General features: G+C 46.3%; 2 protein-coding genes across 2 annotated transcripts in view; both read left to right on the top strand.

Moving 5' to 3' along the window:
• Positions 1-10452, top strand: part of LOC143784304 (formimidoyltransferase-cyclodeaminase-like) — a 48074-nt gene extending 37622 nt beyond the window's left edge. The window contains exon 15 of the mRNA XM_077272427.1: positions 10322-10452. Within this exon, the coding sequence (XP_077128542.1) occupies positions 10322-10405 (84 nt within the window). The 3' untranslated portion in view covers positions 10406-10452. The remainder of the gene's footprint in view (positions 1-10321) is intronic.
• LOC143785116 (lamina-associated polypeptide 2, isoforms alpha/zeta-like) lies at positions 4889-10000 on the top strand. The gene is made up of 3 exons (XM_077273791.1): positions 4889-6150; positions 6245-6594; positions 9899-10000. Exons 1-3 carry the CDS (start codon positions 5319-5321, stop codon positions 9998-10000), a joined length of 1284 nt encoding a protein of 427 aa, XP_077129906.1. The 5' UTR covers positions 4889-5318.
• Positions 10453-12906: the final 2454 nt, after the last annotated feature.

Raw genomic sequence — 12906 nt, 5'->3', positions numbered from 1 at the left:
AGGAGGGGGGTGCGGAGAGCAGCTGCACCATCCAGGAAGTGTCTTCTCGCGCTGCAGCTCGGAGGAGGCATGGGGCTAGAGAAGGAGAAAGCCGACGCTCGCATCTTCATGGACGAGTTCAGCCGCTCCTCTGCCCCGATGCTGACGCCGGACCGGGACCCGCACGACCTGAACGGGCACCTGAAGGTGAGTGCTGCGCGCCGCAGATATAGGAGAGCCGAGCGGGTTACTGGCAAACTCCCCACACGCGGCACGCCATCCAAGTCCTGCTCTGCCACCCCTGTGTATAATATACCTGGTTCTACGGGGGAATATATGAGCCATAAGCATGGCTCATATTCCACCCCCCCTGTATGCATGGCTGATGGGCCATCAGTAGTGTTGAGCATTCCGATACCGCAAGTATCGGGTATCGGCCGATACTTGCGGGTATCGGAATTCCGATACCGAGATCCGATACTTTTGTGGTATCGGGTATCGGTATCGAAACAACATTAATGTAAAAATGTGTAAAAGAGAGAATTAAAATAAAAAATATTGCTATACTCACCTCTCCGACGCAGCCTGCACCTTACCGAGGGAAGCGGCAGCGTTTTTTGTTTAAAATTCGCGCGTTTACTTCCTTACGTGAAGTCCCGGCTTGTGATTGGTCGCGTGCCGCCCATGTGGCGGCGACGCAACCAATCACAGCAAGCCGTGACGTAATTTCAGGTCATTCAGTATTTTAAAATTACGCTCCGGCTTTGTGATTGGTTGCGTCGCAGTCACATGGGCGACGCAACCAATCACAGCAAGCCGTGATGTAATTTCAGGTCCTTAAGGATTTTAAAATTACGTCCCGGCTTTGTGATTGGTTGCGTCGCAGTCACATGGGCGACGCAACCAATCACAAGCCGGGACTTCACGTAAGGAAAGAAAAGCGCGAATTTTAAGCAAACAACGCTGCCGGTTCCCTCGCTGAGGTTCAGGCTGCGTCGGAGAGGTGAGTATAGCAATATTTTTTATTTTAATTCTTTCTTTTACACATTAATATGGATCCCAGGGCCTGAAGGAGAGTTTCCTCTCCTTCAGACCCTGAGAACCATCAGGGATACCGTCCGATACTTGAGTCCCATTGACTTGTATTGGTATCGGATTGGATCCGATACTTTGCCGGTATCGGCCGATACTTTCCGATACCGATACTTTCAAGTATCGGACGGTATCGCTCAACACTAGCCATCAGCCATGCATACAGGGGGGGTGGAATATGAGCCATGCATACAGGGGGGGGGGGGGTGAATATGAGCCATGCATACAGGGGGGGGGGGGGTGAATATGAGCCATGCATACAGGGGGGTGAATATGAGCCATGCATACAGGGGGGGTGAATATGAGCCATGCATACAGGGGGGGGGAATATGAGCCATGCACACAGGGGGGGGGGGAATATGAGCCATGCATACAGGGGGGAGTGTGAGCCATGCATACAGGGGGGAGTGTGAGCCATGCATACAGGGGGGGTCATTATACAGTATCATGGAGAACTGTGTGTGGCCATTATACAGTATGGAGCATCATGTGTGGCCGTTGTACAGTACTGAGCATCATGTGTGGCCGTTGTACAGTATTGAGCATCATGTGTGGCCGTTGTACAGTATGGAGCATCATGTGTGGCCAATGGCCATTATACAATATGGAGCATCATGTGTGGCCGTTATACAGTATGGAGAACTGTGTGTGGCCGTTATACAGTATGGAGCATCATGTGTGGCCAATGGCCATTATACAATATGGAGCATCATGTGTGGCCGTTACAGTATGGAGAACTGTGTGTGGCCATTATACAGTATGGAGCATCATGTGTGGCCATTATACAGTATGGAGCACTGTGGCCATATTTTTTCGTTTATAATTATTGTATATAAAACATTGTGATCAGCAGTGCTAAATGGCTGTGGTTGGGACGTGGATATGGGTGTGACTAGTTGTGAAATGGGTGTGGTCAGAGGCGTGGCCTAAAAATTTGCCGCGGCGCGCCGCACTTTGTACCGCCTTCCCTTCTTCAAAAGTTGGGAGGTATGGTACCACATTTGCCAGATCATGGCAAGTGCTGCAAATCCCATAGGGAATGAATGAGGCCGACCGCAGTGTTGCCGTAAGTGATCCGTTACGCGGCACATGCAGAAAAACTGCCGGATCTGCTGCAAAAGGCGACTTTCACATCAGCGATTCTTGCTAAAGTCACTGCCGATAGTGTCATACTCACCAAAGGGGAGGCAGTGCTAAAAGTGCCTAGGGCAGCAGAAACTCTAAATACGGCCCTGCTTGTTAATATAGCTTTTCCGTAAGCGAGGAGATCAGAGCTACATACACTGGACAACAGAGTAATTATGGATACCCGCACTTGTCCAAACTTCAAAGGAGCATGTTTAAAAGCTGCAGGAGGCAATATACACAGGTGGTGGTGTGATTAGTTCATATAGAGCACAGCTTGGTAAATAAGGGATAGTATGGCCCCTCCAGGTCTCCGTACACGAGCCACACCGTGACGTCACACGCTGACTACTGACACACGCGGCTCTTCACCACATCAGGTGGGTCACTGGCAGGGACTCCCTGAATTTAGTTTGCTGTGACTGATTCCTGGACTCTCCTGCCTACCGAGGATATGCAGCACTGACCACTATTTTGCACTTTGAGGTACTAATCAGACCTATATATATTCGTTCAAGTTAGGGTACAGTCTCACAGTGGCACTTTTGTCGCTACGACGGCACGATCCGTGACGTACCAGCGATATCCATACGATCTCGCTGTGTCTGACACGCTACTGCAATCAGACACCCCGCTGAGAATCGTACGTCGTAGCAGATCGTTTGGAACTTTATTTCTTCGCTGGATCACCCGCTGTCATCGCTGGATCGGGGTGTGTGACACCGATCCAGCGATGTGTTTGCTTGTAACCAGGGTAAACATTGGGTTACTAAGCGCAGGGCCGCGCTTAGTAACCCGATGTTTACCCTGGTTACCATTGTAAATGTAAAAAAAAATAAACACTACATACTTACATTCCGGTGTCCGTCAGGTCCCTCGCCGTCTCAGCTTCCCGCACTGACTGTGAGCCCCGGCCGGAAAGTACAGCACAGCGGTGACGTCACCGCTGTGCTCTGCTTTTACTTTCCGGCCGGGGCTCACAGTCAGTGCGGGAAGCTGAGACGGCGAGGGACCTGACGGACACCGGAATGTAAGTATGTAGTGTTTATTTTTTTTTACATTTACAATGGTAACCAGGGTAAACATCGGGTTACTAAGCGCGGCCCTGCGCTTAGTAACCCGATGTTTACCCTGGTTACCCGGAGACTTCGGCATCGTTGGTCGCTGGAGAGCTGTCTGTGTGACAGCTCTCCAGCGATCACACAACGACTTACCAACGATCACGGCCAGGTTGTATCGCTGGTAAATCGTGTAGTGTAACGGTACCCTTACTCAGTGGCAACATAAATAAGGACTGGTTACAGCAGACTTCCTTACATGTTTGGCTCATGAGTGGCAGAAGTCCAAATCTAGTTACTTGGACACCATTTATGCATGATCTATGTTGCCAAACAGGTTATAAAATATTTATACACAGAGAATATACCATTGCCTCTTACCGCTTAAGAGGTGCTTATAAATACTTTTAGTTTTATGTAAATTGGAATTACACCCTTTTTGGCTCTATAGACATTGAGTGAATTGTCTTGCACTACCACAGATAGCTGGATGTGTGTACATAACCTGACTATCTGACTATTATATGTACTGTATGACCCGGTGTGGGGCTGTTTTTACCTGTTTGGTTTTGGTATAATAAATTCTCAGTTGGTGACAACACGCATTACGCTAGTACACATTTGTGCAGATTAGTTGCTACCAGTTTCTTTCAGCATTTTTTTTTTTTTTTTTTGCTGGCAATTCACACCAGCTGTGACAGTCACTAATGCCTTGGTTTAAGGGCAATCATCACAGGTATATATCTAATTAGAGCAGAGGACTTATGTAACAAGCTGTGCTCTATATAAACTGGACAACCCCCTAAGGCCGGGATCACACATGCGAGAAACACGTCCGTGTCTCGCATGTGAAAACCAAGCTGTGGCGCCGGCACTGTGGAGCAGAGCGTGCGGCCGCATAGGAACACATGGAGCTGCACGCTCCGCTCCCAAGTGCCGGCGCCAGAGCTTGTTTTTCACATGCGAGACACGGACGTGTTTCTCGCATGTGTGATCCCGGCCTAATGGTGTAAAATGTTTGAAAGATATCTTAACATGTAATACAATTGGCAGTTAACCTTTCCTGACCACTGCAGTATTTATTTTTTACTCTTCGCCACGACAGCACCCTACTGGAGAGAGGGATCCGCCCCGCAGGAACAGGAAACCTATTGAGAAATAAAAGGGGGCGGTCCGCCTCTCCTCCTCAGTTTAGGTTTCCTGTTCCTGCGGGAACGACAGGACTTCCGAATGAGAAAAAGCATACCTGGGCTTGCATGCCGCCTGCGCAGTATCCGAGAGAACGGCAGGGGCTGCAGCTCAGAAGCAGCGTCGGGGGAGTTCCGTTAGACGGCTCCCCCCTCGTCTGATGGAGCGGGCAGACGGCCGGGTCCGGGAAAGGCCGACCGGCGTCCTTCCCAGCGTGCGGTACGGCAGCAGGAGCGGGTAAGATGACCTTCCATCGCGGCCCGGCGTTGAATCCCGGGCCGCACACGCGCCGACCGCCGCAAATACAGGCTACCCCGGAAGTGGATCCTGGACTTCCGGGGCGCCTAGGCCGGATCCAGGGCAGGGGAGCGGCACTGTCTGCGCATGCGCGAAAAAAAAAAAACAACAAAAAAAAAAAAAACGTTTTGGCGCTCTATTTAAAGCGCTCATTAACACTAAAACGGCGATGCAGAGATGTCATCCCCAGGTGCCATGGACCCTACAACCGGAGTTCCAGTACCCCCCGCCAAAGATCACGCCAGAGGATCCTCGGACACCGCTCGTAAAAGCGACGGTTCCAGAACAGGATCTCGGCCTTCTGATCCGGTATTATTTGCTTCACTGGGTGAGTTGTGAACTCTGCCTATTAAGCTAACGCTGTCTCCCTATCTCTCTCTTTTCCCTTTCTCTCTCTACTTACACGCTTAGAGCAAAAAACGACAAAAAACGAAGCACAGGGAATGTGCCTTGTGTAACCAGCCCCTCCCTGACTCATACCCCAAAAAACTTTGTGAGGACTGTGTTAAAGAAACAACACAGGGAGCAGCAGTGTCCATTACGGACCTACGGGCCATTATTAGAGAAGAACTAAAAAATATGACCCAGGAAAAACCGCGTAGTTCTAAATCTAAAACACCAACACTTGTGTCAGACTCCGACAGTGACCAACCGATACTGTCAGATGCCTCCCTATCATCATGTCCAGCGTCCTCATCCTCATCAGAGATTGAGGGACGCTCATGTTTCCCCTTAGACAGTGTGGACAACTTGGTAAAATCCATTCGAAATACCATGGGGTGTGAGGAGTCTAAGGGTGCGCAAACCGCGCAAGAGATAATGTTCGCGGGTTTGGCAGACAGAAAGAGGAGATGTTTTCCGGTTATACCAGCAGTGAAAACATTAATCAAAAGAGAGTGGGAGAAGCAAGATCAGAGAGGCTTTCTACCCTCAGCCTCAAAACGCAAATATCCGTTTAGTGACGAGGAGCTTCTTACTTGGACCAAAGTCCCTAAGGTCGACGCGGCTGTAGCCTCTACCTCCAAACAATCCACTTTACCTGTGGAGGATGCGGGACTATTGGTCGATCCTTTGGATCGTAAGGCTGAATCATCCCTTAAACGTTCCTGGGAAGCGGCTACAGGAATATTCAAACCTGCAGTAGCCAGTACTTGCGCGGCCCGGTCAATGATCATCTGGATTGATCAGTTAGACCAGCAAATTGAAAAGAAAAGCTCGAGAGAAAAACTGAGAGCAGCCATCCCCTTAATACGAGGAGCAGCGGCCTTTCTGGCAGACGCCTCCGCCGACTCACTCCGTTTAGCAGCAAGATCTGCGGGCCTTGTAAATAACGCAAGAAGAGCTCTATGGATGAAGAGCTGGAAAGGGGACGCGCAATCTAAATCTAAAATATGCGCAATCCCATGTGAGGGTGAGTACCTCTTTGGTAAAACCTTAGATGACATACTCAAAAAGGCAAAGGACAGGAAGAAAGCTTTTCCTGAATCCTCTATTCCCTTTTACAGGAGAGCCTTTAAGAGGAGGCCGTTTGGCAAAAGGAGGCAAACAGATAGGTCTACAACATGGACCCCTAAGGACGACAAGCAGAGAGGTACCATGTTTAGAAGACCCAACCCCCCAAAAGACAAATACTGAGGACATACCAGTTGGGGGCAGACTTAAATTTTTCACCACCCAATGGGAGAAGATAACATCTAGCTCGTGGGTTTTAAATATCGTCCGAGATGGAATTAAATTAAAATTCTCTCGTGTGCCCCACGAGTCTTATATTATAACAACTCTCAGCTCGCCTATACAGCAACAGGCTCTAGAGCTTGAAATTCAAACCCTAATATCAAAACGGATCCTAGTCCAAGTACCGATGGGACAGGAGGGTAGGGGATTCTATTCTCCCCTATTCCTAATCTCTAAGCCCGACTGTTCTTTCAGAACCATCATAAACCTTAAAAAACTCAATTCATTCATTGAAAATTATACATTTAAAATGGAGTCCATTAGGTCCACCATAAAACTCCTCTTCCCGAACTGTATGATGGGGGGCATTGATCTAAAGGATGCTTACTATCATCTCCCCATTCATAACAGATACCAAAAATTCCTCAGAGTGGCGGTAAAAATCAACAACGAGGTTCGTCACTTCCAGTATGCGGCCTTACCCTTCGGCCTCTCAACAGCGCCGAGGATCTTCACCAAGATAATGCTAGAGGTGATGGCATACCTACGCCAGAAGGAAACTTTGATTGTGCCCTATCTGGATGACTTTTTGGTAATAGGAAATTCAGTTACTCAATGTGCTGATCGTTTAGCTCACGCAATTTCCTCTCTACAGGACCTGGGCTGGATAATCCATACCGACAAATCCAGACTCACTCCGCTTTCCCGTCAGGTGTTCTTGGGGTTCCAGTTAGACTCCATATCTCAAAAGTGTCTCCTGCCGCAGGTAAAAATCCTACTGATCAGACACAAAGTCCTAGCCGCAATAACTAATCCTCGTATATCCCTAAGACAAGCTATGTCGTTACTAGGGTCTCTTATCTCTTGTATACCAGCAGTGAGATGGGCTCAACACCACACTCGAGTCCTACAACATCAAATTTTACAAGAGGATAGACGGTTATTTGGTCACCTAAATACAAAAATAACCTTATCTCAGGAGGTTTTAACTTCCTTAGAGTGGTGGCTAGACTCAAACCATTTGTTGAGTGGGGTTCCATGGGTAATAACGCCATCTCACACCATAACCACTGACGCCAGTCCTCATGGATGGGGCGCTCATATGGGGAACGATTATTGCCAGGGTTTATGGAGCATGGAAGAAAATTGCAGCTCCTCTAACTTTAAAGAACTGAATGCTGTAAAATACGCCTTATACTATTTCCTCCCACAGATTCGGGGGAAAGACGTCAGAGTCCTGTCCGACAACACCACCACGGTGGCGTATCTAAATCGGCAAGGAGGTACGCGATCAGAGACTCTGATGTCTTCTGCTACGGAAATCTTAAATCTAGCAGAAAATCACCTAACATCCCTTACTGCACTGCACATAAGGGGAGCAAGCAATCAGCAGGCGGACTTTTTAAGCCGACACACCCTAAGGCAAGGAGAGTGGTGTCTAAACCAGCAAATATTTCTGGACATAATATCTCTTTGGGGCCGTCCTCAGATCTTTTCGCCACAAGGAAAAACAGAAAAGTCCGGAGATTTGCTTCTCTATCTCCAGCGGATCATCCGGACATTCTGGACGCTCTCCAAGCCCCTTGGCAGTTCAGTCTGTCGTACGCATTTCCTCCGATCATATTGCTACCTCAAGTTATACGCAAAATCAGAGAAGAAGGGGCGAGAGTTGTACTGATAGCTCCATTCTGGCCCAAGAGACCATGGTTCTCATGGCTACGGACCATGTCGGTCTCAGATCCTTGGGTCCTCCCCTCAACGCCCAACCTTCTCTTCCAGGGTCCGTTTTTCCACCCTCAGGTGGACAATCTCCACCTGACGGCCTGGAACTTGAGAGGCAGATGCTAAGATCAAGAGGATTCTCGGGGGGTTTAATTGATACGCTTCTCCATAGTAGAAAACCCTCCACCACAAAAATCTATACAAGAGTATGGAGAAAATTTTTTCAATTCCATACATCTACCAACATATCAGAGATTCCGATACATTCTATCCTGGAGTTTCTTCAAAAAGGGAGAGAACTAGGTCTAACTGTAAACACCTTAAAGGTTCATGTTTCAGCACTAGGAGCCCTCTATGGCCATAACATTGCGGGGGATAGATGGGTATCCAGATTTATTACGGCCTGCGAAAGAATGAATCCAGTTAACATACCTAGAATTCCACCCTGGGATTTAAATTTAGTCTTACAAGCCCTAACAGACTCTCCATTCGAGCCAATAGACTCAATACCAATTAAATGTCTATCACTAAAAACGGCCCTCTTGGTAGCACTGACTTCAGCTAGGAGAATCAGTGACATCCAAGCACTCTCTATAGATCCACCTTTTTTGTTAACCTTTCAGGATAAGTTAATTCTTAAACCAGACCCTTCCTACCTACCCAAAGTAGCAAAAAAATTCCACAGGTCACAAGAAATAATCTTGCCCACTTTCTTCAGTAATCCATCCACTCCTGAAGAACAAAAATATCACACTCTAGACGTTAAAAGAGTAGTGTTAAAATACATTGAAAAGACCAGCAGCTGGCGACAGAGTAGGGCTCTGTTTATTTCCTTCCAGGGTGTCAAGAAGGGTCATGGAGTAACAAAAAGCACCTTATCCCGGTGGATCAGAGAGGCTATCAAACTGGCTTACTCCGCGAGGAAAGAAAACCCTCCGGAAGGCATAACGGCACACTCTACCAGAGCGATGGCATCCTCCTGGGCAGAGAGGGGAGACGTCCCGATTGAAACTATATGTAAGGCGGCAACGTGGTCAAATCCTTCTACATTTTATAACCACTATAGGCTAGACCTATCGTCAACTTCTGACCTAGACTTTGGCAGGACTGTCCTCAGCACGGTGGTCCCCTCCCTAGGTGATGGTCTCTGAAAGATCTCCAGTAGGGTGCTGTCGTGGCGAAGAGTAAAAAGCCGGATTACTCACCGGTAATGCTCTTTTAGTGAGTCCACGACAGCACCCTCTTACATCCCTCCCTATATTAATATAATGCATATTATTTGAGTAAAATCCTTTTAATGATAAGCAAATAAGTTTAAAGAATGAAATAAATGATATTTGCCTAATATTGGCGGTCCTCCGGGTACTCTGAAATCAAAACTGAGGAGGAGAGGCGGACCGCCCCCTTTTATTTCTCAATAGGTTTCCTGTTCCTGCGGGGCGGATCCCTCTCTCCAGTAGGGTGCTGTCGTGGACTCACTAAAAGAGCATTACCGGTGAGTAATCCGGCTTATTTATTTTTTCCCACAAAAGCTCTATATACGGTATATATAATTTGGTTTTAAACTACGGTACTTTGAAATGCCTCCCTGTCTGATGCAGGAATTTGAAGCCAAGTAATTTAAAATATATCCTTCAATCCAAGAAAGATAAATTTTTATGAAGTTATGCTTCAGTGGAGCATCCACCAGAGAGACATGGTACAGTTATTAATCTTTTATGGTGGTTTGCGAGCCTGACCCTACGGGAGCTCGGTGCATACAGACTTCTACAGCTTCAAATGTGTTCAAGCATAGAAAGGAGATCCTGCCACATAAATGTTTTGAAATTGATCAGCAAAGAGTTTTGAACCTCAATATGGAATAACAGTAACGTCTCAAGAATGTTCCCTCAGGTGCATACGATGTAGGGAACACATCAAGGTAATTGCATTAGTTTTCTGGCATAAAAGTTGCAGATAATTCCACAACCCTGAACAATTCCCTATAATTTATTTCAGAAATTGGCAGAAATCTATTTTAGCTTGTGCTTGGTGACTATTTTCAGTTTGTGGCACCCAAAGATGCTCTAAAGTTACTAACGCTGGCATACAAAACCGGACTCTTGATGAATTCCCACCTAAATGGTATTTTTGTATGCACTTGTCTACAGAAACTGATATCCATTTTTGTGTTTATTTCCCTTTAGACTCAGAAGAAGATTTTCCAGCTGTTGGATGAGGCAAAGAAGTCTACTGAATCTGTGCTGCTGCTTTGTGAGGGGCGAGAGTGAACTTTAACTAAACAAACATTTATTTGCTGTCACTCTTGACTGTTCTGAGTTTTTGCTTTTACAGTACTTTTTGGTGCAACAGAAATTCAATTCATAGAAATATATTTTTGTTTGTTTGTTTGTTTTTTTTTTAATGGACTCCATGTGGTGGTTTATACTGGTCTTAATCTTTCGAGAGATTCAGATTTTGAGAAGTTTGGAAATATTACACTGGAATTAAGTAAAAATAAGATATTAAATTATAAACATGGGTGTAATTGGCCTTAAGAATATTATTAAAAAAAAAATAATTCATAAGCTTTAGGGTATGTGCACATGTTCTGAATTTGCAGCCGGGTAAGGTCAAAGAACCCCCCCGCTGCATGTGCACTTCAGTACTTTACTCAGCCCTTGTCAGGGCAGAGAAGTACGACTGCACAGGAGCCAGACGAAGACCAGTGACACCGGACTGCCCCGCAGTTGAGCATAATAGTGTCCGTAAAGTCATGGTGCACTTTTAACCAGTGACAGGATCTATTTATAGTTTACATTTTGGTGCCCTTTCTCTGGCCCAATCATATCAGACCTGTTCATGAGGAGAGATAACAAGAACCAATCAAACACAAACTCATTTAAGCGGTTGCTGAGCCCCCAGTCAGATTAACCCCTGATAAACTGAACTCTAATTAATACACTGCCAGGTCTGTGATATTATGCAACCACAAGCTTATGCCAGCTGTGTGGTTTTCCATGCCAGTCAAGATGTGGATGGTACAGAGGACAGTTCAATGTGTTCTGTGGCTCGCTAAATTCGAATCAGTGACCAAAGTGCTACATGAATATCAGTGCATTTATAAAGAAGTGACACCACATAGGAATAGGGATAAGCAGTTGAAGGAAACCGGCAGTTTGGTGGAGAAACCCCGTTCTGGTAGGCCATCAGTCAGTGATGAGTCTGTAGAGGCTATATGGTATAGCTACCTAAGGAGCCCTAAATAAAAATCTATGCGTGGGTGTGCTCGACAATTACACGAAGCAAAATTACAGTTCATAAGGTGTTAAACATCTGTTTTACGGGGTACAAATTGCGGCTGTTGCACACTATCAAACCGCCGGATAGACCTAAACGATGCGTGTTTGCTACAGATATGCTTCATGAGATCGACAATGACTCTTGCAGAAGATTGTGTTTAGCGATGAGGCGACCGCTCTGTTACACCAGATGAAGTTCTTGCCACGCACGGCTAAGTACACTATCGTTTGGACGTGTGTAGGGCAACAAATGGAGTCCACATCGAATTGCACTGAATAGGTATGAAACTGGGAGAGTTTCTTTCATTTGGAGCAGATTTCACATTTCTATCTTTTTTTTTTTTTTTTTTTTTTGTTGCTTTCCAGTGACTGGTTAAAAATGCACCATGACTTCACGGACACAATGTAGAAGCTCTTTTCTCTTGCAGGTCAGGTTGGGGGCAGATATAGAGCATTATACAATGCTGTATATCAGACCTGAAAAGTGGTGGTCGTATCTCATATTGGCCAAAACTGGTGACGGGTTCCTTTTTAAGCTAAAATGTATTGTGGCAAAGGGAACTTGTCGGCTCCCTTGCGCTGCAATACATGCTGCCGCCCAATTGGAGGCAGACAGTTGATGGCATGACTGGGGGTGCACAGCAGTGGCATCATGTGCCACAAAGGGGATGCCGAAGTCAAGCTGCTGGCTCCCACACTGGAAATAGAAGATCTTGCACGGTGTGGGGGAAGGTGGGTAGTATAGTTTTGTTTTTAATTCATTACAAAACAGGGCACATGGGATGGAGTATATTACAGCTGGTTGGGGACATATACAAAAGGTTGGGGCCCAGGATAAGGGACGTATGTACCAGATTGTGGCACATTATACCAGGATGTGGGACATTATACTAAGGCTGGTTTCACACTTGCGTTTTGATCTGCAGCGTTTGTACAGAAAAAAACGCATGCGTTTTTTTTTTGTACGTGTTTGGCCGCGTTTAACGACGCATGCGTTTTTTGGCTGCATGCGTTCTGTCGCAGAAATGCAACATGTAGTAATTTCTAGAGGCGTTTTTTTGCCGCCAAAAAACGCATGCGTTTTTTTGCGGCAAAAAAATGTATTGCTGTCTATGTAAACGCATGCTTTTTTAAGCACATGCGTTTGTTTGCGTTAAAAACGCATGCGTTTTTATAGAAAAAAACAAGAATACACACTGATAAGCCACCCCTCACCATCAAGGTTGATAAAGGGATCCTAACCCTACCCCTAAAGCCGGTAATTCAATTGCCGGCTTTTCATTTCTCCTGCCTAAAACCCGACATGATATGAGACATGGTTTACATACAGTAAACCATGTCATATCCCCCTTTTTTTGCATATTCCACACTACTAATGTTAGTAGTGTGTATGTGCAAAATTTCGGCGCTGTAGCTATTAATTTTAACCCCTTAATCCCATATGACGTACTATCCCGTCGAGGTGGGGTGGGCCTTAATTCCCACCGACG

This window comes from Ranitomeya variabilis, chromosome 7 (genome assembly GCF_051348905.1).
Source record: "Ranitomeya variabilis isolate aRanVar5 chromosome 7, aRanVar5.hap1, whole genome shotgun sequence".
NCBI lineage: Eukaryota > Metazoa > Chordata > Amphibia > Anura > Dendrobatidae > Ranitomeya > Ranitomeya variabilis.
The sequence above is the reverse complement of the archived record's forward strand: the minus strand, read 5'-3'. Positions and strand labels throughout refer to the sequence as shown.

Excerpts from the sequence above, each read along its gene's own strand:
- LOC143785116 (XM_077273791.1), top strand. The coding sequence starts at position 5,319 with ATGACCCAGGAAAAACCGCGTAGTTCTAAATCTAAAACACCAACACTT. Across the intron at positions 6,151-6,244 it reads ATGCGCAATCCCATGTGAGG|GAGAGCCTTTAAGAGGAGGC; the intron begins GTGAGTACCTCT and ends TCCCTTTTACAG. Across the intron at positions 6,595-9,898 it reads CAAAACGGATCCTAGTCCAA|ACTTCTACAGCTTCAAATGT; the intron begins GTACCGATGGGA and ends CGGTGCATACAG.